The sequence below is a fragment of the Microtus pennsylvanicus genome, chromosome 14 (assembly GCF_037038515.1).
Source record: "Microtus pennsylvanicus isolate mMicPen1 chromosome 14, mMicPen1.hap1, whole genome shotgun sequence".
Taxonomy (NCBI): domain Eukaryota; kingdom Metazoa; phylum Chordata; class Mammalia; order Rodentia; family Cricetidae; genus Microtus; species Microtus pennsylvanicus.
In genome coordinates this window covers 37,071,106-37,098,840 of record NC_134592.1, presented here as the reverse complement: position 1 = coordinate 37,098,840, position 27,735 = coordinate 37,071,106, and the positions used below count along the sequence as shown (strand labels likewise).

At 34.0% G+C, this 27,735-nt stretch overlaps 1 protein-coding gene across 18 annotated transcripts in view; it reads left to right on the top strand.

Annotated features, from left to right (window-relative positions):
* Gphn (gephyrin) overlaps positions 1-27,735 on the top strand; it is a 342,975-nt gene that overhangs the window by 200,862 nt on the left and 114,378 nt on the right. For 7 of the 18 annotated variants that reach the window (XM_075948519.1, XM_075948520.1, XM_075948514.1 and 4 more), the window contains one exon: positions 2,925-2,981. The exons of 4 other annotated variants lie outside the window; for them this stretch is intronic. In XM_075948519.1, coding sequence (XP_075804634.1) covers positions 2,925-2,981 — 57 coding nt within the window. Of the gene's footprint in view, positions 1-2,924; positions 2,982-8,682; positions 8,725-27,735 lie in introns of all 18 variants that reach the window. 7 more of the 18 variants (XM_075948521.1, XM_075948516.1, XM_075948518.1 and 4 more) reach the window with 2 other exon arrangements.

Here is a 27,735-nt window from a genome sequence, read left to right as displayed (position 1 = left end):
CATAGAGAATGGGCTCCACAAAGTCAATTCATGCACTAGAGTAGTTCCTGGTCCCACTGCCTGTGGCCCCATGTACTGCCTTAGCCACACCATTGAAGGTGAGACTCCTAACATTATGATGAAAAGTAAGTTCCTAAAGCTACTCTGCTATGATTTCTCTTTCTCATTAAAAGATAAATATTTGAACTAACTATAAAATTTGACTAGAATAAATTAAAACATCTAGTTTTAATATCTGTTGATTTCATGCTGAAGTGGCAGCTCACTCAGGAAAGCATTTGTCTTGTAAGGATAAAGACCTCAGTTTGATCTCCAGATCTCGAATTTGAAAACAGAAAAAAGCCAGCGCTTTGTTGTATACACTTGAAGTCAAATTACTGGGGTGGCAGTGGCATGTAGATCTCTGGGCTTGCTGGGCAGGTAGACTTCCCTATTTGCTGATCTCCAGGGCAGTGGAGGACTCTGACTCAACACAAAAAGTGTGTGACACCTGGAGAACAGCACCTCTGGTTGTGCTGTGGCCTTCACATACACCCATGCACACATCAACATTCATATACACACTGTCTACTAATTTCACTTTTCCTGTTCTTTGAGCTCTTTTCTTCATAAGTTATTATTATCTGTTTCGAGAGTCACAAAAAATATTCACATGAAACTTAAATTGCAAAAGCACTTCTTTGAGAACTGTGTTAATTCTCTAAAGGCCTTTTACCATAATAACTTCTAAGACTGTGATCATAAAATTGTATCAAGCACTGATAATTTATTAATGAAAAAAGGTCATAAATTTGAAAGAGAGTAAGGAAGGGTATATAGGAGGGTTGGGAAGAGGAAGAGAATAGAGAAATGATGTAATTATAATATCAAAAATAAAAGAAAAATAAAAAGCTTACATACCATCCCTGTAATCTATGTAAATCTCCCCTATTAACTTCCAATATCAAATAACGCCGGACATGCAGATTTCTGTGCTCATACCTGAATTTGTAATGGAAGCAATTTAGAAAACATTAGTCTATAAATATAGTAGAAGCTTAAATTTGTTGCATAAAGCCGGGTGTCATGTCACATACCTATAATCCTAGCATTCAGAAGGTTGAGGCAGGAGGTTTGTAAGTTGGAAACCAGATTAGGCTGTGCAGCAGGTTCCAGCCCATACTGGACTACACAGCAAGATCCTGTCACAAACAAACTGTCATAACATACATGGAAAAATATATAGTCATATGCACATCCATCCTTTTATAAGCACCTTTTTTACATCCCTCTGTATTAACATGCCTATTAAATAACTTTAAACTGTTAAGTAACAGCAATCAAGAACTGTGAAGCCCTTGAAATAGACACCTCATGTTGTCTGACTTAATTTAATTTTAATATTTTTAGACAAAAATTACAATCACTTGAGCTTCTAAATGTTTTTAGAAAGCAATGTGTAAGTCATTATGTTCTATATTTTTATAGGAAACTGCAAAGAGTATCTTTATAATCCAGGTACTGTTAATTTCCATTTGACATGGAAAACAATCTCTGGTGATTGATGGTCTTTGAGGTAAAAGAATGGAAAGAGAATTAGTAGATGCTGGGAACTGAATTCATTCTTTGTAGGGGGTTCTTTTAAGTTATTTCTAAATTTTCCAATTCTCTTTCACAAAGAAAAGTAAGAATTTATTATTTATCTTTTTGCCAAAACAGCTGATGCTGAATAATTTGTAAAAACTGTTCATTTCAATTATTGATACAATATTTGTGTATAAAGATGCTGTTGATTGTTATGGGGGTTTGTGAAGGGCATTTGTTTGTTTGTTTGTTTGTTTATCAAAATAGGAGTTTCATTTTTCCAGTATTTCCCAGTAACCTATATATGGTACTCTGAGATACCTTAATAGAAATCTATACTCTCCTTTCAGGGAAGAAAATTTTGTAATATTGTCTGATACATTATTTTCCTAAGGACTTTAACACCTGGGTTTGTCATCATTCATCTCATGCTATCTACCACCACAGGAATGAGCCTCACAATTAACTTGATCCGTGCTGATTAGAATTGAGACTACTGCAAGTAAAATCCGGAACTGAGTGTAAAATCACTTGGTCTGAATCTTGCTTACAAGGAGAGTGAGTGAGTGAGTGAGTGAGTGAGTGAGTGAGTGAGTGAGTGAGTGAGTGAGTGTGAGAAAGAGAGAGAGAGAGAGAGAGAGAGAGAGAGAGAGAGAGAGAGAGAGAGAGAGAATCCCTTGTACCTCTCAGTATCGCCTTCAATTGGTGAGATTCCCCTGGTTTCTCCAGCCTCTTTAGAACTCGTATTATATGTACACACCACCACACCAGGCTTTATTTCCCTGTTTTCTCTTTAAGAAACTTTAGATGAAATAAGAAAAAGCTTTAAAGAGTTAATATATCTTGGATTGGTCTGGCATTAAAATTTTCTGATTGGCAGCATAATTGTTTAATTGGGAATCATGTCACCAGTAAGAATGATGCTTGTTGGTACTGATCTTTCCACTTAAAGAACACTCATGTTTCTTGTCATACCATTGATGTTTTCTGATATTACAATAGAATAGACATTTAAACACTGAAAGAGAAAACGTGCATAGGTATATTTGTAATTCTTTGTTTTTTGTAAGCTAAATGCAAATGTAACACTACTCCAGATACTGCTTCATCAGAAGTCCCCAAGATAACCAAAAGTAAGTGCCAATTTCCTCCTCTCAGGAATAGTGCCATACCAGAAACTGAATTCTAGAGATCTATTTACAGAGCATGTCATATAGCATCTGGGTTAGTTAACTCCTTGAACTTATAAGAGGAGCCTGAGTCAATTGATGAATTGCATGTACTGCTTACTAATGTGTAGAAAAAATTTAAGTTCACTTTTTCTTTATTCTGTCTTTTTTACCCATCTTCCCTCATTGTAGCAAATTAGACGGCCGGATGAAAGCAAAGGAGTTGCTAGTAGAGTTGGATCCCTCAAAGTAAATATGTTTCTAACATTTTTTGGCAAGATTTTGTCTATAGCCTACACTTCTTCCTTTTTGGAGGGTGGAGGGAGGAAGGGGGCTTTTTTCCATTTTCCACCATCCCATTTTTTATTTTAATATTTTTATTGGCTGTTGGGTCATATTATTTTTGTTTTGTTTTCAGCTACACATAGAGCAACCAGCTGAAGGCAAGCTGCCAAATAACTAGCTTTGAAAGGCACCACAAACAAGAAAGGGCAACTGCCTCATTACGTGTGCCTGTGATTTGGGGCTCTAGAGTAAACCGTTCCTCTGACTGATGTCAATGGTTATGTGCTAAAATTCCTCTTAAATAGAAACTAATACATTCTCAGAATGTCACCTCCCTTTTAACCTATTTTATAAAAGGCATTGAATCTTATTTTAGTGTTTTTACCAGATTAATTCATTCCATAGTAAAAATTACTGTGAGTTAATAACATATATTGAATATATATCATGTAAAGAACTTAGAAGAAATGCTTTATGATGCCAGTATAATGGACCCCCATGCACAGCTTTTAGTGTTAAAGCACTCTTAGTACTTCTCTTTTTTTTAGCCTTTAAAAGTTGTTGTAATATTAGGCAAAAACATATATTAAAATATTTACCCACTTTGTACATAATCTTCTAATATACAGTTAAGGTTTCTGATTTTCTGATCCTATTTGTTAATGTCTAAATGTCACTTGCTCGATATATATTGAGCACTTGGTACTTTTATCATTTATTTAGTCATAATGAAAAGCTAAAAAAAATTTTATCACTGACTACTTTTAATGATACTCTCATAAATACAAATTAGAAAATTGTTAACTATAAAATAGGCAAAATTAAACTTAACCATTGTTTTACATCTCAATCCCAAATATCCTCACAGCAGTAACAACTCTTAAAATTAGTCAAACTGCAAGATAATTCAGTGCCCGAGATGTCATATAATTCACTAACTATATTAAAGTCTAATTAACTCAATCATTTCAGATTTCTCCATAGCTCCAATTCACTTCCACTTAAGAGTTTTTTTAAAAAGACAAATTTTTGTACTCTTTCCTCCTCCTTGATTCTTCTGCCTTCTTAGTTTTGCCTTTTTGTTGATTGTGAGTATGTGCAAACATGAATGCACATGGATGAACCTGTGTTTGTATGTCTGTGTTCTTTATTAAGAAAAGCCATGCTCTTTGTTTCTTAACACTGGCTTTTAGTAGCTAGCCTTTACATCTAAAAGTTACCTCTGTAGAGGATGGCACATGGTGATGTGCGCCAGTTTCAGAAATTAGGGTACTTAGCAGTATTCGGTCAATAGAATGTAGTGATGAACCAATAGCGTTCCTCGCTGTATCATACTTAAAGAGACAGTAAGTCTGTGGTGGTGTACAGTACTGATTAGGACACAAGATACAATACAAGTCTAATAATAACTGATAGTGAACTGAACTTAAGCGTCCGTCTATAACTGCAGTACCTGATATAAATAAATTTACATGTATGAGTGAATGTGAGTGTAACTGAAGTTCAGTTCTGAGATTATATATATATATATATATATATAATCTAAAAGTTATATGTATCTTTAAAAGTTTTTATACTTGCTTAAGAATAAAACTCTCATTTTATAGTTCAGTCAGCTTGTTTCAATATGGATACAGCCTTAGATTGAAAATTGTGCTTGCGGGGGAAGGCAAATTTCCTGGTCTTTAACATGTTTATGCTGTATAGCTATCAAGTAGAAAATCTTAGAATGAATCTCCAGGACATTATAAAAGTAGTTATTATATATACTTAACTATTTTGGTGAAAAAAAATGTTTGAACAAAATAAAATATTGGCTTACAAGTCACAAGTTTGTTGAAAATGTTATATTCTTATGTTATAGAAAAATCTGCGGTATTTTGAAATGTTTGCCGAGGGCAGTCAGAGTGTATAGTACTATGAACTTGTTTTAAAAGGAAAAATGAAAAGAAAACAAGTTGCCTTTCCAGTTCCTGTTGTGACATTTACATGGACCTCCATGAAAAGCTGGAGGAGCTCTGAGATCACCAAGATGTCAATGTGACAGGGTACTCTCTCAGAGTAGTGTATGGTTTCACTCATTTCCTGAAACTCTGCTGACAGGTATTCCCAGTCTGACTGCTTTATCCTCTCATCTCCAGCTTCTCAGTTTCCTGTCTCTTATCCCTTTCTTTCTTATTTAGCTGTGGTATCATACTCAGGTTTATAAAAATAAAGATTAAATTGGATGTATAAAAAACTAGTAGGCTACACAACTAATATTACAGTTGATTTAGTAAAATTTGGGCCCTGATATAAAGTAAGAACTTTTCAGAATCAATGCAACCATAATGTTGTAATTTTCTAAAGACCTCTTCATTGGCATCTGTTTAGCACTTCTTCGCTTGACTATGTATTTTGCCTATTATTGAGCATGTCAGCAATATTGTAAATTATTGACTGGACCTAAAAAGTAAAGACTTGGTGATTCAGTTTTAGTTTTCAGGGAAAATTATGAATGTTTAATTGTCATATATTATCTGACCAGTAGATACACATGTTCAGATTTTTAATAGACCTCTCTAAACTCAGATACCTTTGGAATAATTATGTCATATTTTGTGTAGAAAGAAATTTAGCAGCAAGCAGCTTTTCCAAGAATGGTTTACTCTAGCATCTTGTAAATACTTGAGTATAGGCCCATATTACACAAGACATCTTTTGAAAGAGAACACCAACATAGAGCCTCTTGACATCGTACTGCAGCGTATATCCAGAAACTAGAAACTATTTTTATAATATAGTTTCCTCTAAATACGTCTTTTCAAAAGGTAATCATTTTCAAAATGGATATACAAATATGACAATAAAATTAAATTGTTGTACTAAATAGCTTGTCTCTGACCTTCCCTTTCTAGGACTTCAAAAAAGTTTTTATGAATCTAACTCATGGATTTATTTCTCCTGAGATTATTGCCTTTCATCTAATTCATACTGCTATATTTATTTTGCCATAAAAATAAAGTAAAAGTTAATTATCTTATATCTCAGCTTATTTTTAAAAGTATCCTGTATATTATATGTATTTATATTACATACATTTCTGATTATTAAAGTAAAAATCATTTTACTAATTTTAGTCACTAACTTGTGAAAACTAAACAGAAAGAAATTAATATGTCTCATTGTTCTACTTCCTTCTTTGAGCAAGACCTTCTTTTCTATGTGTATTAGGAATTCATTTTTCTCCTAAACTTTTAAAAAATATTTTAGAGTGTTTTGTTGTAAACATTGTATTTTTATGTTTATTACCTTATTATATCTTAGTAAAGGTAACATTCTAGGTCATATTGAATTGACTCTCTGTACTCACCTAAAATCCCATGTCTTTCAAAGGAAATTTAAATCAAGTGAGATAGATACCCTGACACGATCAAGCAATACAATTGTACTTTAATATTTAGCTCTTAGTAATATAAAAAATGTCTGCATTGAGTCCATTAACTGATACTGAGCAGGGACACACTATTGGAGCATTAGTCCTTAGATGAGTAAGCAGCCAGTAGACCTTACTAAGTAGACAATATGTTTATATAGAGTTCCTTTCTACAGGCACATATTAGTGTCTGTCAGTCCTCATACATAAAACATTTTTTGAGCCACCTGTATCTCCTGTTTGATAAGCTGGCATTTACATTAATAATTTGCATTTGCTTACCACTTGTTTATAGTAATTATATTAAAATCCTAACTCTTGCAGGAGATGATCAGTCATAAATATGGCCAGTCTTTAATAATGATAACAGTAATTTAATCTTAGGAATATTATCCAAAATGGTCTAATTGTAGTAATTTTCACATTATTAGAATTCTCTTAATGGGAAAAACTTATTCCTGAAATTTTATTTTTAATGAAAATAAGAAAGCTCTATTTTATCTTATGCTTTAAATAAGAAGATACAATTTTGAAATATTATAATGACTAAAATATTTGAGGTATTCATATCTGTAGGGTGTTTAATGCTCACTGTGGAATTGCCGCTCTCAAAACTGTCTTTAAGCCTGGCAGTGGTGGTGCACACCTCTAACTACAGCACTCAGGAGGCAGAGGCAAGTGAGTTGCAGGACAGCCAGGGATACACAGAGAAACTCCATTCTGAAAAACAAACAAAAACAAATTAACTTTAATATAAGACACTAATGATACCTCTGCTTGAAATAGTAAAAAAGAGGCAAAATTCTCAAACTGTTTTAAATAGAATAAGTATGCAAAGATTTTCTTAGAACTATGATTTTGCTATGGAAAATTTAATGCACAAAGTTGAAAGTGTATTACTTTTCCTAATATATAAAGTTAACCATATTTTAGAAACTACCTCAAAGCATAAGTGACAGTGGTAGTTTTATCCCAAACCAGTAAGGCAATAAACTTAAAAAGTTCAAAAAATTGGTTTTTTAATGATAGGGGAAAGAGTTTATGTGACCTTTAATTCAATAAATGCTTGATGAATACCTACTATATTTTGTTATAGATGCTAGAATTATATTAAATAGCAAATATAGTGAGGTTGTTTCTGATTTTTCCACTTTATCATCCTTTCCAATTCCCTTAATTTTGTATTCTGAAACCTCATACAGAACTTGTGACTAGAAAATGCATTGGTAACTGTTTCAGTTCCAATGGCATAGTGAAAATTAATGTAGGACAAGGCAACAAAATGTATCATGTTGGCATCACAACTAAGAAATTAGAGCAAACCAAAGCAGCACCAATTCCAAGTCATAAAGCTCAGCCTGGAGTGACAGAACTGTAGTGCTGATCACTCAGGAGCCTGAAGCAGGAGGATCACCGGAGCTCAGTGACAGTAAGGGACGGATTTGATCATGAAGATTAAACATAGCTTTAGGTATAAAATGACTATATTAAGAAACAGTAATAAAATAGCTGTTTTAAAAGTTGGTGAAGCTGTATTTGCTGGCACACGGCTGAAGTCTTAGCATGGCTAAAGAAGAAGGACTACATATAGAAACCAACCTGGGCTACATAGTCAGTTCTAACCCAGCCTGAACCAGATAGCCAGACTCTATATCTGAAACATAGGGGAGGGAGAGACAAACACAGAGAAATCAATGACTAAAAACAATGGTTAAAAGTAAATGTGGAAAAAGGATATATATAATATTTTATGGTGTTGCTGACATATGTATTGAGAATGGGTTGTTCATTAATACTGAAAATTAAATAAGAAGGAATATCAGATTACTTAAACTAGCTCTCCTGTCATCTTTACTGAATAATATAAAGATGTACAGTAGATATTCAAACCAATGAAGATCAATGTGGAATCATAGGGAAAAAAAATGTTTGTTATTCTGCTTTCTCCCTAATTGAGCATCTTCTCAGCAAGTCCATACCACAACCTGTATGAATAAGGATATCATATCATCTCTATAATTATACTTTTTTTTGAAAATTAGGAGGAAGTGGATTTTGATGTTTCTTTGTTTTTTAATTATGAGTTTCTCTTTCAAATGACTTAAGTCTTGAGATATGTTCCCTTGTCAGGCTGTTTTCTTATTTATATGCCAAATTTGTTGGTGATAAAGCCATGTAAACCTTCCGAGACCCTTAATATTCTACCATTTCCTCTTTAACAGTGTTTTCTTTTCTCCACTGCACAACCAGGCTCGGCTTCCGTCGTGCTCATCCACCTATAGTGTGTCTGAGGTATATTTTGCACGTGTCCTTTTACATGGTCAATAACATGCTCGCACTCACCCCCCTTTTTTTTTGCCTTAATTTATTTTGCCTTGCTCTTTGCCGTTGGCTGAAAGGGGTGAGGGTATCAGTGGGGAAAAGCCACCAGTTTTAGGGAAATTTTCTATACTACACTCTTGTCAAAATTTCTTGGCTTCCAGTACTCATGTATTACACTGAAATAGCTAACACACAAATAGCCAAATTGATTGTTATTGCTACCTTCCTCCATAATAATTTCTCTGAACCAGGTAATTTATTTTTAAGCTTGAATTGTCTAAAGAAAAAGAATCTACTTTGAGCATACATGTATCTGTTACTGATACTGAAAATTTGAATTCAGTTAGTGAGAATCCCTTCCCATTATCCAAACACATAGGAAACCTTCCAGAATTGACCATTGAAAGGGAAATTGTGAGAAAAAGCAAATTATTTCATTCATGTGTATTTAAAACTAAAGATTCCTTTCCTCTTTAAAAATCTTTAAAAATTATATTCAGGTGGTGGGTGAGACGTGCCTTTAATCCCAGCATTCTAGAGGCAGAGACAAGTGGATCTTTGAGTTCAAGGTCAGGCTGGTCTACAAAGCCAGTTCCAGGGCAGCCAGTGCTACACAAAGAAACCCAGCCTTGCAAACAAAAAGAAGTAGGATTGCTTAGTTCCCCTGTTACTTGTGCTTTTCTTAAGATTCTTATCGTACAAGAGACTATATTAATTGTGAGAATTATGCTCTTTTATGAAATATGTAATATAAAATTAGACCTGTGTTCTTGTCTTCTTAGGATTTAATTTTTCCCTTTCTGTTGTACTAAACAATAGCACACATAATTTTCTCATTTCTGAAAAGTAAATTTCCAAAATATTACTAACATACTTTGACTATATCATGGGCTAAGTCTGGATTCCAAAGCAGGAGCAAAGTTGAACAGATGTAAAGAAAAAAATTTAACTCTAAAGAAAAGAAAGTGAATAGCATATGAAATTTCAGATGTCAGTTTTTATTGCATAGCATATTTACCCATATTTATATAACTCCAATAATTATTTTCAGACCAGTATTGTCAGTATAATTCTGATCACAAGAATATTATACATGATGCAGTTCCTTTTAAAATGACACTCTCTAAAATAACAGTTTATTTGTGCAGAAAAACAAATTAGCATCTTTAGATTTTAAATTTTAGAAAGTCCTAATAAAGTTTAATTTATTGGGACAATAAAGTACAGCAATCCTATTTAATTTTTATTTACTAAGTGACAATTGTCAATGACTTTTTTTCTTATAACTGACTTTATACAGATAGATAACTTTTCTCAGCCAAGAAAGAATTTCTTCATTATTCACAAACTTGGTTATATTAAAAACAAAGAGAATTTAGATAACTCTTAAATAACTCAGGAAACCTGTCATGAAAATAATACAAAGCTTTGAAACTCCCAATAAGAAAGATTACTGAACTACAAGGCCATCTATATTCTTCATTTGACTTTTTCTTTGTCATTTTGGTGTTTTAATGAGCAAATATGCTTGAAACATAATGGTGATGGCTTTAGCATAAACATGGTGGCCATGTACTGTGCCACTATCATCATCATGAATGAGGTCTCATCAAAAGCTGGGGGAGTTTTAATTATGATCATGATCTTCAATCCGTACAAAATATTTCTTGGAAGTAAATATTCATGTCAATATCTATGGAAGATTTAGGCCCCCAAATTTATCTTAGAAGTGATGTCCTTACTGGGGATCTTGGTTATTTACATCCATGAAAATCTTTGAAAAATCATTTTGGAACAGTAATTACTAAAAGGCAAATTAACTATGTGTCAACAAGGACTTTTTGAAAACATAGGTGTGTATCATACCATCATTACATTTTTCATAGGCCCTTTTCTTAATACCACAGGCATGATTTCCAGTATAACAAATATATAACACATTTTCTGCCACTTCATCTAGGCAGTTCTCCATTTCTCATGAGAGGGTATACCATTGACATCATCTTCAATCACAGCCTGCATCATCCATCAGGGTCTAACTTTCTCTGTGACAGAGGTGTGCAGAAGGACTCTCTGGTTTGAATGTAGAACTGGCTTTGGCGACCTGTGTGTGCAGTGGCATTTGCTCTGTGACATTTGGCTCTTACAGGAACTTGAACTCTATGTGGGTTTGTGACATGTGGGCCTCCTTAATGGTCATAAAGTACGTTTCTCACTTGTCGTTTGTGATAGGGTTTCTCTATTCTTCTCTGCCATCCTTCTGTCATCTCTCTGAAACATTTCTGTGTTAATATTCAATCCAATAAATTTAAGATAAAGTAGAAATCTAATATTCATGATGTTCATATGCACAAAAGGTGTCTTCTATGATTGTTTCCTTTATTCTAAAGCTGGTAGCTGTTTCATAAACGTTAAATAAACTTTTCAGGAATGTTCTCACGTAACACTTTTTAAATGGAAACCTCTTTTAGGACGACTATAAACTGTAGTGTTTATTTTATAGCAGAATTATGTAAGTAGCCAGACCTTCCATCGCTCAATATAATTGTCTCCCTACAATGATATCATCTTCACTTTACCTCTATTTCTGAAGAAACGGTGTCTAACTCCTGATATGGCACTTGACTTTGAAGCTGTATAGACAACTCTCTTGTATGCCATTCATTAAGATTAAATTATTAAATGTTGCTCAAAAGATCCTATCCCTGAGTTGTAAAGAACAAGGTAGTCTATAACCTCATGTGGCTAAATCTGCTTGACAAATATGATTCCATGGCCCCTTTGTTTAAAGTAAATAAATAAAATATACCCCAAAAAAGGGAGAACTAATTTCTAAATTTCTGATACTCAAAATTTTCAGCATTGTTTTTGTTGTTTTTCCTTTTTTAAAAGATTATTTCAGAACTGGAGAAATAGCCTAACAATTAAGAGCACTTGCTACTCTTTCAGAGGACACAAGTTTGATTCTAAGCATTCATACTAGACTATTGAGACCACTTGTACCTCCAGCTCCAGGGAATCTGACAGCCTCTTCCAACACACACACCCTCTTCCAACACCACACACACAGGCATGTACACACACATACATGCACATGCAAAAAAGAATTTTTTTAAAATACTGCTTCAGAGTTTCCTTATTTTAAACAAAAGTCAAATAAGTACTGTCTCCTGGTAGAAATGGTTTTCATTATGATCTATTTAAGAAACAGCAATATACCAGGTGTGGTAGCTCACATCTTTAGTCCCAGCACTCAGAAGTCAAAGGGAAGTGAATCTCTGTGAGTTCAAGGCCACCCTAGTCTGTATAATGAGTTCTAAGACAGCCAAAGTTGCACAGTAAGATGCTGTCTCAAAAATATAAAAAGGTAATATATAATTGAAGTAAATATTTGATTATATCAGAATAACACACAGCATATAAAAATAAACATAAATATTTAACTTATTTTGCTTTTATAGTCCAGATTGAACTCTTTAAAACCCTCTTTAATGTGCCAGATTTGTCCATAGTAAAGCTGGTTTAGTTTGTTGGAAACTTAGAAGCTCATTACTTTCTTGTTGAGTAGACAAAGACTGGAATTTAATGATATGTCTATTTAATGCTTGACAACTTAAAGCTACTTAAATCCTAGCATGGTAGGTGTCCTTTGAATTCTAACACATGTCCCATAAAACCTGTTACCTTCCAGATAATTCTGTAGAATTCTATCTCTTCTTATGAGGAGTTTAAGGACATATAATTTAGTTAGGTAAAATAAATTGAGAAAGGGGAAGATGCCATTCACAGATCTTAGTAGTAACCCTAGAAACTGGAAGGTTCTAAGTATGGTTGAAGCTGTCTTTAGCCTTTGAGGGAGAGTGATACTATCAGAGATGAATGTCTCTATTCTTTTCAAACCCATGTTTTGCACATTTTATTTTTCTAATATTCTCTAGAAAACAACTCTTCTCCATTTGAATAGGATATTGGACTATTCAGTTTTAATACTGAATATCATAGAAGAATTGTTTCAGTCCTGGGCAAACCAGAACAATCAGCTGTTCACTCCCTGTTATTACTCCAGTAAAGGTGAACATTCTTATGTCTATGTTCCTTTCTTCTTGCTTTTTTTGTGTAATTTCTATTACTTGTCTGTCAGAAATGCCTCCTCCACTTTATAGCTCAGGTATAGCTCAGGTTCATTCTCTTCCAGAGCCTCATCTAACAATTTGTTTGCCATTCACTCAAGGGAATTTCACTTGTACTTAAAGTCTTACCTTATATTACTTTTTCTTCTACAAATCTGTTTTTTTTTCTCTATTCTGTACATCTTGATCTCCTAGTCTGTCTTCACATGTGTCTACTGTGGCAATATGTGACACTACTGAAAATTCAGAGCAGAAACTTGATAGTTATTTCTCCCATATGACTAATGAAAATCCAACAGATTTTGCCTCTTCCCCCTGCCCCCCAGAACCTGTACCTCATTCTTTAGAACGACCTTTAGTGATGTATTTGGGTTTCTTGTCTGAATCGGTAGATTAGTCTCCAGGTTAGATCCCTTCCTATCATTGTCTGTTCTGCAAAAAAAAAAAAAAAAAAAGCCATCTTCACCTTGTTCACCATAGTTAACAAGTTAAAATGTTGATGTAACTGTACCGTTCCTCTTTAAAAATCAGTCATAGCTTCCATGACCTCTAGAAAGTGCCCTGTACCCACCAAATCAACCTTTCCTTTTATTATACCCTGTTCATAGACTAAACTTACTTTCAACCATACCTAAAATTTCCCAGTTGAAAGGGCCACTAACATCTATCAATTGCTTCTTCTTTTTCCTCCAACTAATGCCAAGTTATATTACCCTACTACATTATACATCCTTAAAAATGTGTCCATAGGAATAGATTGAGTCCTCTTATAGCTTTCAAAATGAATCATGGGCTAACAATTTCAGTTACTTTAAGCAACACCCCACTGCCCCCATCGTCACCCCCCCAAAAAAAGGCCTGTTCAATCAGTCCACCTCTAGGAAGCCTTTCCTGATGATGTGCCCCATTCCAGTCTGAGCTGCTAGAGATCAAGGGTGACTCCTTTACTCTATACCTATTTTAAAATTTTAAGTCGTTTTAGAAAAAACAGTAGATGTGGTTTGATGAATGTGACTTATTCCCTAACTTATTTGTAATGCTATACACTCCACTAATAAGTTATAAAAGTAGGTTAAGTAAAGACATTGACTTAACTTCTTTTGGGGGGTTTTTGGCATACAATAAACACTTAAGAAATATTATGTCTTTATCATGAGTTACAACAGTCTCAAATACCTTATTGTCTGTTAGTGTCAAATATCCCTAAGATTTATATACATTTTTAATTCACTATAACATATGTTAATTTAGGTTGGTAGCATTCCCATTTTGGGGGGTAGCTGAAATAATAGCTATATTTTTTATCTTTTCAACCATAATTCTTTATTGACCTTGGATATTGTGGGCAAGGAATCTCAGAAACTGTAGAATTGGTCTTCCTACCCTAATGCAAACCAGCACTAGCTGGCAAGCAGTATAAGCAGAAAAGAAGTTTGATTAATATATACATTTCTACTTACTCTGTTTAAGTTGCTCCTTTCAATTATTGAAAGAATTGACATCAAAATTTTTTACTTCTCAGTGGAATGTCCACCATTTTCTGTTATATTTCTTTATAACCACAGTCAACATTTTGTCTTCATTTTTCCTTCTCTTACTAAATCCGTTGTGTTTTCTATCAGGAAGTAATGTCAATGCTATTTGTGCAACTTCTATAAATTGCAGAATTTTAAATATCCTGAGCAACTCATGTTCTTATTTTCTTTATATGTTCCTATAGATTTACTGGCAGCATGGGTTTACTATTAACTCCTAGTACAATTTTTTTAGAATCCACAAAAGTATCTTCTTGATTTGTTGTAGTATATTTTTGTTTGTTTATTTCACACAAAGTGTGCATTTGGGTACAATAAAATGTACAACCTAGATTTCACTTCAGTAAGTAACATTATTACTTTTCCCTAGTCATCTTTTTTATTTTCACATCATTTCCTTCTAATCCAGGTGTATTAATTAATTTTCTTGTTGCTATGATAAATATCTGTCTAAAATAACTTCAGTAAAGAAGAATTTATTGGGGCTGACCATTCAAAGTGTTATGATGTGGCATAATAAAGAAAGTGTAACTGAGGAAACAGTCTGCAGCTGTGGCAGCAGCTTGCTAACATCTGGGTTGTTCACAAGCAGAAACCAAACCAGAAGGGCTTCCTTTATGTCTCAAGACCTAGTCCCCCAATAAACCCATTTCTTCCAGTTAAGCCCAGTCTCTTAAAGGTTTTGCCAACTTGCTAGCTGGGGACCAGGTGGCTGAATACTTGAGTCTGGGATAGGAGACATTTCACATTTAAACTATAGCATTAGTGTTATTTTCATTTAAACCATACAACACAGAAGTAATTTGTGTAGATGTTTCTTACATTCTTGAAAAGATGGTTCACTCTAGATTTCTAAAAGAAGTTTTTAATCATTTCATACAATGAATGTTAGTGCTTTGAGGGCTTAATTCTCTTCCATAATTGAGAAGATGCAGGAAAAAAAATTATGTAGGTCCCTTAAACAGCATTTATTGTATAAAGTCGTGCCTTTTTTCTTTAGGAATTATCCTTATTGACTTTTAGAATCTTCAGTGAGCTAAGGCCAGAATTGCCTATGTTTACATATATTTAGAATGAGAGAGAGAGAGAGAGAGAGAGAGAGAGAGAGAGAGAGAGAGAGAGAGAGAGAGAGAGAATATGTTTTTTTTCAGGGTTTTAAAACTTTGCATCTATCTTTTTTGAGTGAATGTGGGAAAAAAAACTATTTTAATTAGCTGCTTACCATATTATAAAAATGTTCGTTCTTTGGGTTTTAATAGCCTTGCTCATAGTTTTAAAGTAAATTTGCCAGAATTAATTTGTCCTAGTTTTTAATTTTTTAATTGGGGCTAGAGCAAGAGCTTGGGCACAAGTACCTTAGTTTGTGTCCACGGCCCCTGTGGAAAGCCAGACTTTGTGGTGTGGCATGTCTGTTATCAGAAAGCAGCAGAGACAGGCGTATCCCTGAGGCTAGTTTCCCAGTCTGCCTAGCAAACTCAGTGAGGACTGAGAAAGAAACCTGACATCCACCTCTACCCTTCCGTGCACACATTTTGAGTTTTAATTTGGAGCTAAATTTGAATCCTAACCTGGGACTCAAAACCCCAGCCCTTACTAGCTCTGTTGTGTTAACTTCTCTACAGCTATTATTTGTACTATTTCACACAGTATAAAATAATATACCATTTATCCTTGTAAAATTTTAATGATAGAACTTTTTAATATGGTAAAAATTAAACAACTTAATGCTGAAGACTTAAGAGTGTCTACTGCTCTTAAAGAAAACCAGAGCTGTATTCTCCAACCTACATTGGGTAGTTTATACCAGTCCAGCTCTAGGGTACCCTACACATACTCTACGGACACCTGCTCTCCCATGCTTATATCCGCACATAGTTATGTGACTTATACACAGTTTTAAAAGTAGATAAATCTTTTTAAAAACTGAACAGCTGAATACATCTGTGCATTAACTAATATTTAGATTTAATCAATAACTATTTTATCTATTTATAGTAAAGACACTAAGTTACTTTTAGCTCAAAATAATTCATTCAGATTTGTTGCCTGATAATTTGTCACATGATGAAGTGTTTTATATATAGTAACTAGAAATAATATATATATATATTAAATAGAATCTGATTGAAAGATTAATTGTTAGTCTGGGGATATAGCTCAGTAAGTAAAATGTTTACTCATCATGTATAAAGCCCTGAGTAGTTCAGTCCTAACACATAAGCAAGGTGTGGTTTTGAGGTGCCTGTGGTTCCATCACTCTTGTGGCAGGAAAATAAGAAGTTCTCTCTCTCTCTCTCTCTCTCTCTCTCTCTCTCTCTCTCTCTCTCTCTCTCTCTCTCTCTCTCTCTCCGGTCTTCTCCTACTGGTCCCTCTCCCCTCTCTGTTCTCCTCTCCCCCCATACTCTGACTGTCCCCACCCCATCCCCACTTCTGTCTCTCTGGTCTTTTTGTTTTCTGTCTTCTGTTTCTTCCTTCCCTCTCTTTCTTCCTCCCTCCCTTGCCCCCTTAGTTTATTTGAAAGACCAAGTGTTATCACTTTCCTTATCAACTTGACCTAACATGGTCAGTACTTGTACCATCCCTTACTACTTTTCTCTAATCATTGTTAAGTAAATAAAATAAGATTATGTGAACATCTATTTACTTTACTTTCATTCTTTGATTTAACTAGCTTATTTGTTTGGTTTTTCTGTAATCTTTTTCCCAAAACTTTTTCTCAAATATTCTGTTTAGGTTATTTATGTATACATACTTCTTCTAAACGATGACTATTATAAATATATAGTATTATTTATTATCATTTTTATATTGCCTTTGAATTGCATTATATGTGAGACTTTATGGGAGTCACCATAATTAAGGCAAGAAGATTCTCATGAAGATGACTTTTAAAATAGTACCAGATTCTAAGCTGCTTTTCAACAGTTCATATTATCCTTGATGAGGAGAGATGATTATCATTGAACTATATGTGTGAAAATGTCATGAATAAACTCTTGTTTTTAAGTTTTCATATAATGTTTTATTGATTCTTGAATGATTTCTTACAATGTATTTGGATTATATTCACCCCAACTCCTCCCAGATTCACCTCACACCACACCACCTACAACCAACTAGATGTCCTTGTTAATGCTCTTTGACTTTCATTGTTACATGTATACATAAAAACTTATATATAAATATTATATATATGTAAATATATATATAAAACATGCTGAGTACATTTAGTTTTGTTCATGTGTATATGTTCTAGGACTGACTGACCCCTTGGTGTTGGATAATAATTTAAGGGATTCATCCCCTGGAAGGTTTATTCTCCCTCTCTCAGCAATCATTAATTGACTATAGCTCATGATCTATGGATGCAGCCTTGGAAGATTTTCCCTATCCTCAATGGCATGTCAGCTGGTATTGTTCCTGAAACCTAATATTTTATATAAATAATATATTCAGTTTTTATTTTCTTAAGTTCATAGAACTCTTAGAAAGTTGGAATGCCCTCATAGTTTATCTGAATCAAGAGTTAAACAGACATATGGATTGAGGTAGGAACTGGTTTGCTATTTGTTACACTATTTTGGGGAAATGTGTTTTAATTTCTAGTAGAATCCAGCCTTCTCAAGTTTTAAATGGTAATAGGATGGATTTTTTTTACTCTGACAGCTCCTTTTTCTTTATAATACTCATTTTAGAAGGTAAAGAGAGAAGGAAACAAAATATAAAATGAGGATTTCTACCATCATAACAAACTTAATTTTTGTTAGATGAAATATAAACTGGATTGAGTTTACGCCTACAGTTAACACACTGTATAGTGTGGCATTATAGATGTTTCTTCATAGTACATGCTTTTAAAAATCTTTTTGTATTCTTTTATCAATTGCTACTTATTAAATAGCTAATATCACTAGTACCTTGTAAACAAGCCTTGTAAGTCTTGGAGACAACTGAGAAAAGTAAAACAAATACATGACTAACTTGAAGAAGTACTGATTCTGGCCAGACCTGAAAGCATGTAGTCAAACATAGTTTCCACCACTGTCTTTGTCTTTGCCCCAATTTATCCATCTCTAAAATAAAAATGAATGAACTTGTAAGTTATACAGAAGTTTTCTTCTCATGAAATCACTGAAAGTAGAAGGAATTCATACAAAAGCCAATTTATTATTCATATGGTGAGCAAGATTTTTTTTTCCAAGACAGGGTTTATCTGTGCAACAGCCCTAGCTGCCTTGGAACTATCTCTGCAGACCAGGCTGACCTCAAACTCACAGAGATCCACCTGCCTCTGCCTCCCAAGTGCTGGAATTAAAGGCATGTATCACCACTACGCAGCTATGAGTAGGAAATTTAATCTTCTTAAAACATTATGGTATAATTTTCAAAGAGTTGGATCATGATTTTCATCTTACAGGATTTATTTCCTACAAAAAAGAATTAACCAGACGGCTAGATGTACATAAAATATAGTGATAGAAGGAATTCTTCCCCCAACCCAAAAACTCTTTAAGTGTCTTTAAACAAACTGACAGCAGAGAGATAAACAGAAAGAACATAGATATTGATTAACATTCACAGGAGTATACAAATAATGGAAGACAGCCAATGTCTGAAACTTACACATTCTTCATAGGGGTAATGGGAGAAGGAGACTACAGATAATTTTTGACAATAGTAAATAATTTTGTAAAGAGGAATGTCTTCACCAGAAGCTAAGTAACAAGTCTTGAACAAGATTCTCTGGGCCCTTAGGGAAGTAGCAACAATTTGGAAAAGTGAGAGAATCTGCACAATAATAACAAAGGTTGTTTTATACAAAGTGATGTTGCTCTTCAGACAGTTTACTTAGTGTAAGTAGCTGGAGAACTTTCAGTCTTCTTTCCTATGAGTTATTTCCCCTTGGTTACTGAGGGTTTTGGGTGGGGGGTATCCAAAATACTGAGGTGTTTTTGAAAACCTCCTTTTAGTCTGGTGTGGAATTTAGAGTCCAAGCTCTGCCCCATACTCAGGATTGCAAATGAGAGGATTAGAAAAAAACCTTGATTCTAAGGAGCATTTAAAGTATGCCAGTTTCATTTCATTCCAAATACTTAGCATGGCAAAGTGTCAAATTTTGAAGTATTATTCTTTTTTTTTTCAGAGTGAGGTTGGATATTTATTTAGTGGGTTATGAAATGGACGGGGAAAGGGGAGAAGGGAAGAAGTGGAAAGAAGGGAGAGAGACAGAAACTGCCTCTTCAGTAGAGAGTTGGAAAAGCAAGGAGCTCAGACTAGAAGCAGGAGGAAGATCCACCTGCCTCTGATGTAGATGGGTGAGGGAGTGGGCGGGACTTGTCTCTTAAAGGGACAGGACAGGCCATTACATTCCCTCGTGTATTATTCTTAAGCTCATACAAAAAAAAAACATGTTTTAAGGTTAAAAGTCTAATTGATTTTGATATCGTAAATGAATGTTAAACTTGAAATTGATTGTGACTTTATATGGTTGTTTATGCCTTGAATTGTGCAAAGGCCATGATAAATCAGAAGTATTTATTAATTATTTTTCCTGCAGTGTAGATATTGTCCTATTAAATATGTAGAGAATATTATAAAAAATAAATACAGACCCAGGTGTGATGGCACACATCTTTAATCCCATTACTTGGAGGCAGAGGCAGGTGAAACTCTGAGTTTGAGGCCAGCCTGGTCTACAGAGTAAGTTCCAGGATAGCCAGGGTCACACAGAGAAACTCTATGTCAAAACAAAATCAAATATGAAATTCCACTTAATAATTTTCTAAATTATTGTCATATTAAAAAACAATAATCTAAAATTTAAAGTTATTTTTTGAGTTAGAGCCAAAAAAAATTAAAAGTCAGGGTGGAGGTATGGCTCGTGGTTAGCAGCGCTTGCTACTGCTCTTCCAGAGGACCTGAGTTTGGTTCCCAGCACCCATATTAGACAACTCCCAACCACTAGTAACTTCAACTCCAGGGGATCCAATGTTTCTGACCGATAGGAACCTGCACTAGCATGCACATAATTAAAAATAAAATAAATTTATATGTTTTGATGTCTATAAAAAAACTTAACCATTTGGCTTGATAAAATAGTTGTGAGGGATTATTTTAAAATTCATCAAAATACTGTTCAGTCCCGAAAAGGCTTTGCTAAATACAAATATTCCTGGAGCAGATTAAGGTGTTTGGCCTAATATGTAACTTAACATTTCTCGATACTTCTTTATGACACATATTTCTATTAAGGACAGTATCTAGATTGTATAGTATTTAGATAGTATCTATTTTCTACAATTGTTAGTAAGGCTTATTTAATTAATTTTTCAAATATAGACAGCTTTGCATAGAGACAAAGGTAAAGCATGTTACTACTCTTTAAAACACAACTTAAGGAAATGCAGTTCTTTACCCTTTATAATCTTTCTTCAGTTTTGCCTAATTACTATTTAATACATTTGACTTCCTAAGAGACCCTAAAGAAAGTGGGTGTGAGTCCAGTGGACATCCAGGTCATAATTATCCACATCTAGTAATAGAGTTTTTGACAATGAATTTTTCTCTTTTTGTAAGTCCACACATTTGAATCTAAGTACATAATTTTGAGTCCTTTGGGGACCGTTTTAACCATGCTGAATCTTTCCTTAGCCTCTTCTGTTAACCTAACAAATGGCTTACTGTCTCTTACAACTGTGCCTTTCGCCTCTGTGGATTAATCTTTATTCCTAAGTATACTTTACCAGTTATTCAAGATGTGCTCTTATCTACTTGAGGAAAGACTTTCAATTTTTATTTCACTTAATAATAAAAATAGAAAGATAATATGTTTTCTGTGTTGTAATCTGTCCCTAGAAATAAACTAAGGAAGGTATAAATATAAAAATCTGTGATGATGTCTGAAACATTAACTTTGAAAAACCTTACATAGTTACATGTATATGATGCCAGAATAATTTTGGATGTGGTTTTATCATCGTGCTGGTTTCTCAGCCTAGATAATTTGGTAAATCAGACTCTCATTACTTTTCAATGGCATATAAGTAACTATGAATTGATTGATAAATTAAAACCATATACATTCTTTGAGGTATCATTTATGAATCTTAATTTTAAACTGTATTAATAATCATTAGAGAAAGCAAAAGGTTATTTAGCATAGTAAGAGTTATATGAAATTATTATAATGCACCAATTGTTGGATTTGAAGTATAGCTGAGAAGAATATATAAATATATATATACACACACACAACTTGGAGGAGAGAGAAATACTATATGCTAGCATCAGGTGTTTTGCATTTCAAGGGGAAAAGAATGAAAAAGAGGATGGAAGGAATGTGTTGTAAAGAGACAAAAGAAGGAATATAGAGTGGAAATATTGAAGGAAGGAAACTAGTTGTAGCTTTTGTTCCTTTTACTGCCTCAGTACTTGAATAGGTCTCTTGTTCTAACTCCCATTACACAGTTAAAAAGCAGAAGCAATAATTTCTGGATCAGAGTGAAATTTTAAAAACCTTAATGGCTTTTTTAATAAACTGACACACATGCCCAAAACACAGAATAGAATCCAAAGTCATATGAGCTGTTTATAGCCATAGTTTTCAATAATAATAATAATTTTCCTCAATCTGTTGCTGCGTCTTTCTCAGGATACGAAAAGAAAGGACTATTTCTGATATTTTTTATGCTGTTCTGCATTTAGTGTTGCCTAGAGTCATATAAAGCCAGCTTACTATTTTTTTCTCTCTCTCTCTTTGGCTACTCACTACTAACAACAGTTAAGCCCAATTTTTTTTTTTTTGCTACTATGTCTAAGGGCCCTTGCTGAGAAGTATAACTTGAATAAAGCATGGTTCTTGGGAGATGCTTCTATGTACACATGAACTAAAAGAAAGAAACACTATTGTGTTTAACTCTGTACTGAACTGCATTATAAGTTTCTATGATGCTTGACAAAAAAGGAAATTTTCAAATAAAAGCAGTACAAATAATCTAAAGTTAGATGCTACCAAGTTTGTCCCTGGTACTACTGCTTTGTGAGAATAGTCATTCCCCAAATCATGTATTTTTGCTAAAGAGTGGGAAAGACAAAAGGAAATGCTAGTGAGACCTGGAAGTAATTATTTAAGGAAATGTTGGATAAGTTATTGTTTATATACTGAAGTACATATTTGGTTGAAGTCATTTGAATCAAAATAAGGCTTATTTTAGTAGCATTTGGATAATATTTCACAGTAATATCATCCAAATTGAAATACATCGGCCATATAACTCTGTACCCATGACAGTTTCAAAGTAGTCAATAAACCTCATAATTGCCCTCAATACTGTAAACATTTATTAGGAGTATTGTTTTATGGTCAAGTGATTAACATCCTTTAGAGCTCTATTGAGCATTCATCTTAATTCATATATACATTTTTACTAGAAAATAAGCCAAATTTCTTTTTTTCCAGGTAGAGAGAAAAAAATCTTTCCTTTTATTTGCCCTTTCTCATTAATTTTATTTTTTAGAACATGGGAATCAAGGATGTAATTGGAGAACTAATTTTTATATTCCTGAATCATTTTCTAGACTGTGAGTTACTAAGCTTTTCTTAATTTTACCAAAAGAAAAAAAATGCTGTAAAGAAAATCAAGTATAGTAATTGAACCATATAACTTTAAGAATCTTTGATGAAGCAAACAAAACTTTTAATGAGTAGAAGGTTACAGTCATTTCTATATCCTTGATTATTTTCTTTTCCAAAACCTCGCCAAATTATCAGTTTAAATCGATGTTTTAAAAGTTCAAGATACATAGACAAACTAAAATAATCTGAGATTATTTACTCAGTTATTGATACCGTTGGACAGGAGTCTTTATAGCTATAAGCTAAATGCATTGGCATTGTGTTTCTTTTTAGAATAAAGAGTATATAAAGGTATTTAGATGATATCAAATTCTGTTAGGAAAAACATAAGCTGAAAGGTTTATTGAAAGTGGCAGTCTATTTAAATGTTCTTTCATTGGCCACTTCCCTCTTCTGTTCCCATTTTTAATTAAATGTTTCAAATACATGATATAACACATGACAAATTTGCATTCCCACCAGCAATGGATGAGGGTACCCCTTCCTCCACAGCCTCTCCAGCAAAGGCTATCATTGGTGTTTTTGATTTTAGCCATTCTGACAGGTGTAAGATGATATCTCAAAGTTGTTTTGATTTACATTTCCCTTATCGCTAAGGAGGTTGAGCATGACCTTAAGTGTCTTTTGGCCATTTGAACTTCTTCTGTTGAGAATTCTCTGTTCAGTTCAGTGCCCCATTTTTTAATTGAGTTAATTAGCATTTTAAAGTCTAGTTTCTTGAGTTCTTTATATATTTTGGAGATCAGACCTTTGTCTGTTGCCGGGTTGGTGAAGATCTTCTCCCAGTCAGTGGGTTGCCTTTTTGTCTTAGTGACAGTGTCCTTTGCTTTACAGAAGCTTCTCAGTTTTAGTAGGTCCCATTTATTCAATGTTGCCCTTAATGTCTGTGCTGCTGGGGTTATACATAGGAAGTGGTCTCCTGTGCCCATATGTTGTAGAGTATATCCGACTTTCTTTTTTATCAGGTTCAGTTTGTTCAGACTGATATTGAGGTCTTTAATCCATTTGGACTTGAGTTTTGTGCATGGTGATAGATATGGGTCTATTTTCATTCTTCTACAGGTTGACATCCAGTTGTGCCAGCACCATTTGTTGAAGATGCTTTCTTTCTTCCATTGTATACTTTTAGCTCCTTTATCGAAAATCAGGTGTTCATAGGTTTGTGGGTTAAAACCCGGGTCTTCTATTCGATTCCATTGGTCAACTTCTCTGTTTTTATGCCAATACCAAGCTGTTTTCAATACTGTAGCTCTGTAATAGAGTTTGAAGTCAGGGATGGTAATGCCTCCAGAAGTTCTTTTATTGTATAAGATTGTTTTGGCTATCCTGGGTTTTTGGTTTTTCCATATAAAGTTGATTATTGTCCTCTCAAGGTCTGTGAAGAATTTTGATGGGATTTTGATGGGGATTGCATTGAATCTATAGATTGCTTTTGGGAGAATTGCCATTTTTACTATGTTGATCCTCCCAATTCAAGAGCAAGGGAGATCCTTTCATTTTCTGGTGTCCTCTTCAATATCTTTCTTCAAAGACTTAAAGTTCTTGTCAAATAGATCTTTCACTTCCTTGGTCAGAGTTACCCCAAGATATTTATGCTATTTGTGGCTATCGTGAAAGGGATGCTTTTCTGATTTCCCAGACTGCCCACAGGGCAGGGAACCCTGACTGCTCTTTGGACTGGAGTGGGAGGGGGAGGGGAGAGGGATATGGGGAGTGGGGGAAGGGGGAGGGGAAAGGGAGGTGGGGAGGAGGCAGAAATTTTTAAATAAAAAAATATATAAATAAAAATGCTGAATTTAAAAAGAACAATTAAATTTAGTATTGTGGTATCAGTAATAAAAATGTTTGAGGAAATTAGATATAAATTATTATAAAGAAAGAGAATTATTTTATGAGCTATCAATGTTAATCCATTTAAGCATGAATTTATTCATAATAATAGCATTTGATTGTAGTATGAGTGTTCAAATGAGTCAAAGGGAAGACAAAGAAGTCAGAAACTACATATTATTGTACAAACTAGGCTTATATTACTCTAAATTTTTAAATATGTGAACCTGACATTGTAATTTATATTTGTCAAAAATTATTTTCATGGCTACTTTTAAGCAGAGTATGTATACTTATAAGATCTAAGTATTTTGGTATATAATATTAACAGAGATGCTTTTTTATACTGTGTTTGAAATTTACATATGTAATTTTTTTAGTCACTTTATTTACTTTAAAAATATTAGCTATGGATATTCTTATATCTCACACTTATTAATGTTAAGTTTGTTATGCTGTTTAATGCTTGAATAAATTTCTGTAACAATTTAAATATCTTTTAAAATTAGGTACTTTGGGCTCAATTTTATTATAAATGTCAGTAAGATTGACAGAAAATTCTGAAGTGTGTTTAAGTAAAATTCACGTTAAGGAAGTACAGGTATTTGAAACAGAAAGTAATAATTAGATAAACTTAACTAACAATTAAACTCTAACCAAACTATGTTAACAGCTGAGTGGAAAAGTCAAGGTTGTAATTTATAATAAGCAAATTATTGTGAATATAGTTCAAAATTATATTTCTCCTGTATAATAACAATTAAACTGAGAACATGTCTTAATTGGTAAAATAAATAAAACATGACAAAAAGACATGTGCTACTCATTTAGACTTCTTCAATACTGGCGTAGACCTCATAACCTTTTGCATGCTTGGCTCTACAACTGAGATTGACATCTGCCCTTATATCCTTTTTATCAGAAATTTCTTCTTTTATCTTTCTGAAATACCAAATATTTCCCAAAAGACATGTTTAATCTCATATTGCTGGAACTTTGAAGTCTTAACACCTGTGCCTTTCTGTCTCCAATCTTTGGCCATCTGACCAATTACAAGTCTTATTTGTAAACAGTCCTAGGCAGAATGAATTGAGAAGTATAGTTCTGTTGCCTCAACTTTGGTAGTTGGCATACTATAGCATAGCTATCATCATCATTATCCTAGTTATTATCATTAAAGCAATACATATTTATCCTTTACTAAATTTCAGGGATAGCGCCAAATGTTGTGCTTCAGTTTGTTTAACTCTCAAAATAAACTCATGAGATGGTAACTCAAGACACTCCTTGATCCTTACATGACACTTGGAGTTCCCTCTGCCTTGTTAGTTCTTCCCCTAGATAGTCATCTGTCTGCCTCATCTCTAAAGTGATGTTGACTCAGAAGGCATCTTTGTCCACTGTCTTACTCAGTGTTCTATTGATGAAAAGAGATGCCATAACCATGGCAACTCTTATAAATGAAAACATTTAATTGGAGCTGACTTACAGTTTCAGATGTTTAGTTCATTATCATGGGGAAAAGCATGGTTGCATGCACAAAGACATGGTGCTAGAGAGGTAGCTTAGAGTTCTGTGTCCACACTGGCAGGTAGCTAGGGAGAGAGAGACTCGGGGCCTGGCTTGGGCTTCTGAACCCTAAAACCCACCCCCAGTGGCACACTTCCTCCAAGAAAGCCACATCTGCTCCAACAAGCCTACAACCTAATAATGCCACTCCCATGTGACTAAGCATTCAAATATATGAGCCTACATTTCTAAAGTGCTCTTATTCTCTGCCCTTATAAGTTCCAGCATAGCAAGGTCTTTTTAGGTCTTAGTCTTGTTTTACTCCCTGCCAAAAACTGTTGTTCAATAAGTGAATACTATATTATCCATGTGAATTAGTGCTTTAGCATTCTATCTTAGAGCTATGGCTGATCAGAAAAGCATCTTTCCTTGGACCTACAGAATACACTAAGATGAAATTCACTCACATCTAAAATAATCCAATCTTGCTCATCCTGAGACTGAGTTATAAACGTGAACCCTCACAAGCATGAGAAGAGAACCAGCAGTAGATGAAGTAAACTCTAATTTTGCTAGATAATGAATGGAAGTGTGATAAAACAGCTCAAACTACACACAAACCTATATTTAACAATACTGCAGAAAAAGGAATGTCCATTTTCTTACTTAACCAGATTTTCTTTTTCTAACATAAGGCGTGTATAATGAAGCTTTACCCAAAAGTGTATTGTCAGGACTATGCCAAACATTTGTTTTTCCCATAGGAAATGCTATATTCATTTTCATTCTGACTTTCCCTTGACTGTATCTTATTAAGCTACAGTTAATTATTCAAAGTGAATTTTCAAAGAACTTGAATAAAAAAGAAAACTACATAAGGTGTGATGAGGGTGGGAGAAATAGCCTTTCTGTTTCTTTGGCGGGAAGAGCTCACCAATGTTCTCCAAATCTTCAGCCTATAGGCCGATAGTATCTGGCAGACTTTTCAGTGAAGCAGGAAATTTGAAAGACTGTCCACCTATATTGGCAGTTTGTCAGTCACTTTGCTCTGTGTCCTGCAGAATGTCTGAAAGTTTTTTCTGTGAAGCAGGAACCCCGAAGAACCATTTCGCCTTGTTTTTACAAAGTTTAGTGGTCATTCTCCTGTGTAGTCCTGCATGTTCAGTTTTTATAGTATACGATCAGTCCACGCAAGAGCAGTTTCTTGCCCAAATGGCTAGCCTTGCCATATTGAGAGCAAACCCCATGAGGAGCTTCTTCAATGTCTATCATCTTGAAATAATTGGTTCACTGTCAAGAAAAGTCCTTAAAACATTTTAAATGCCATACTCCGTAGGTCTTT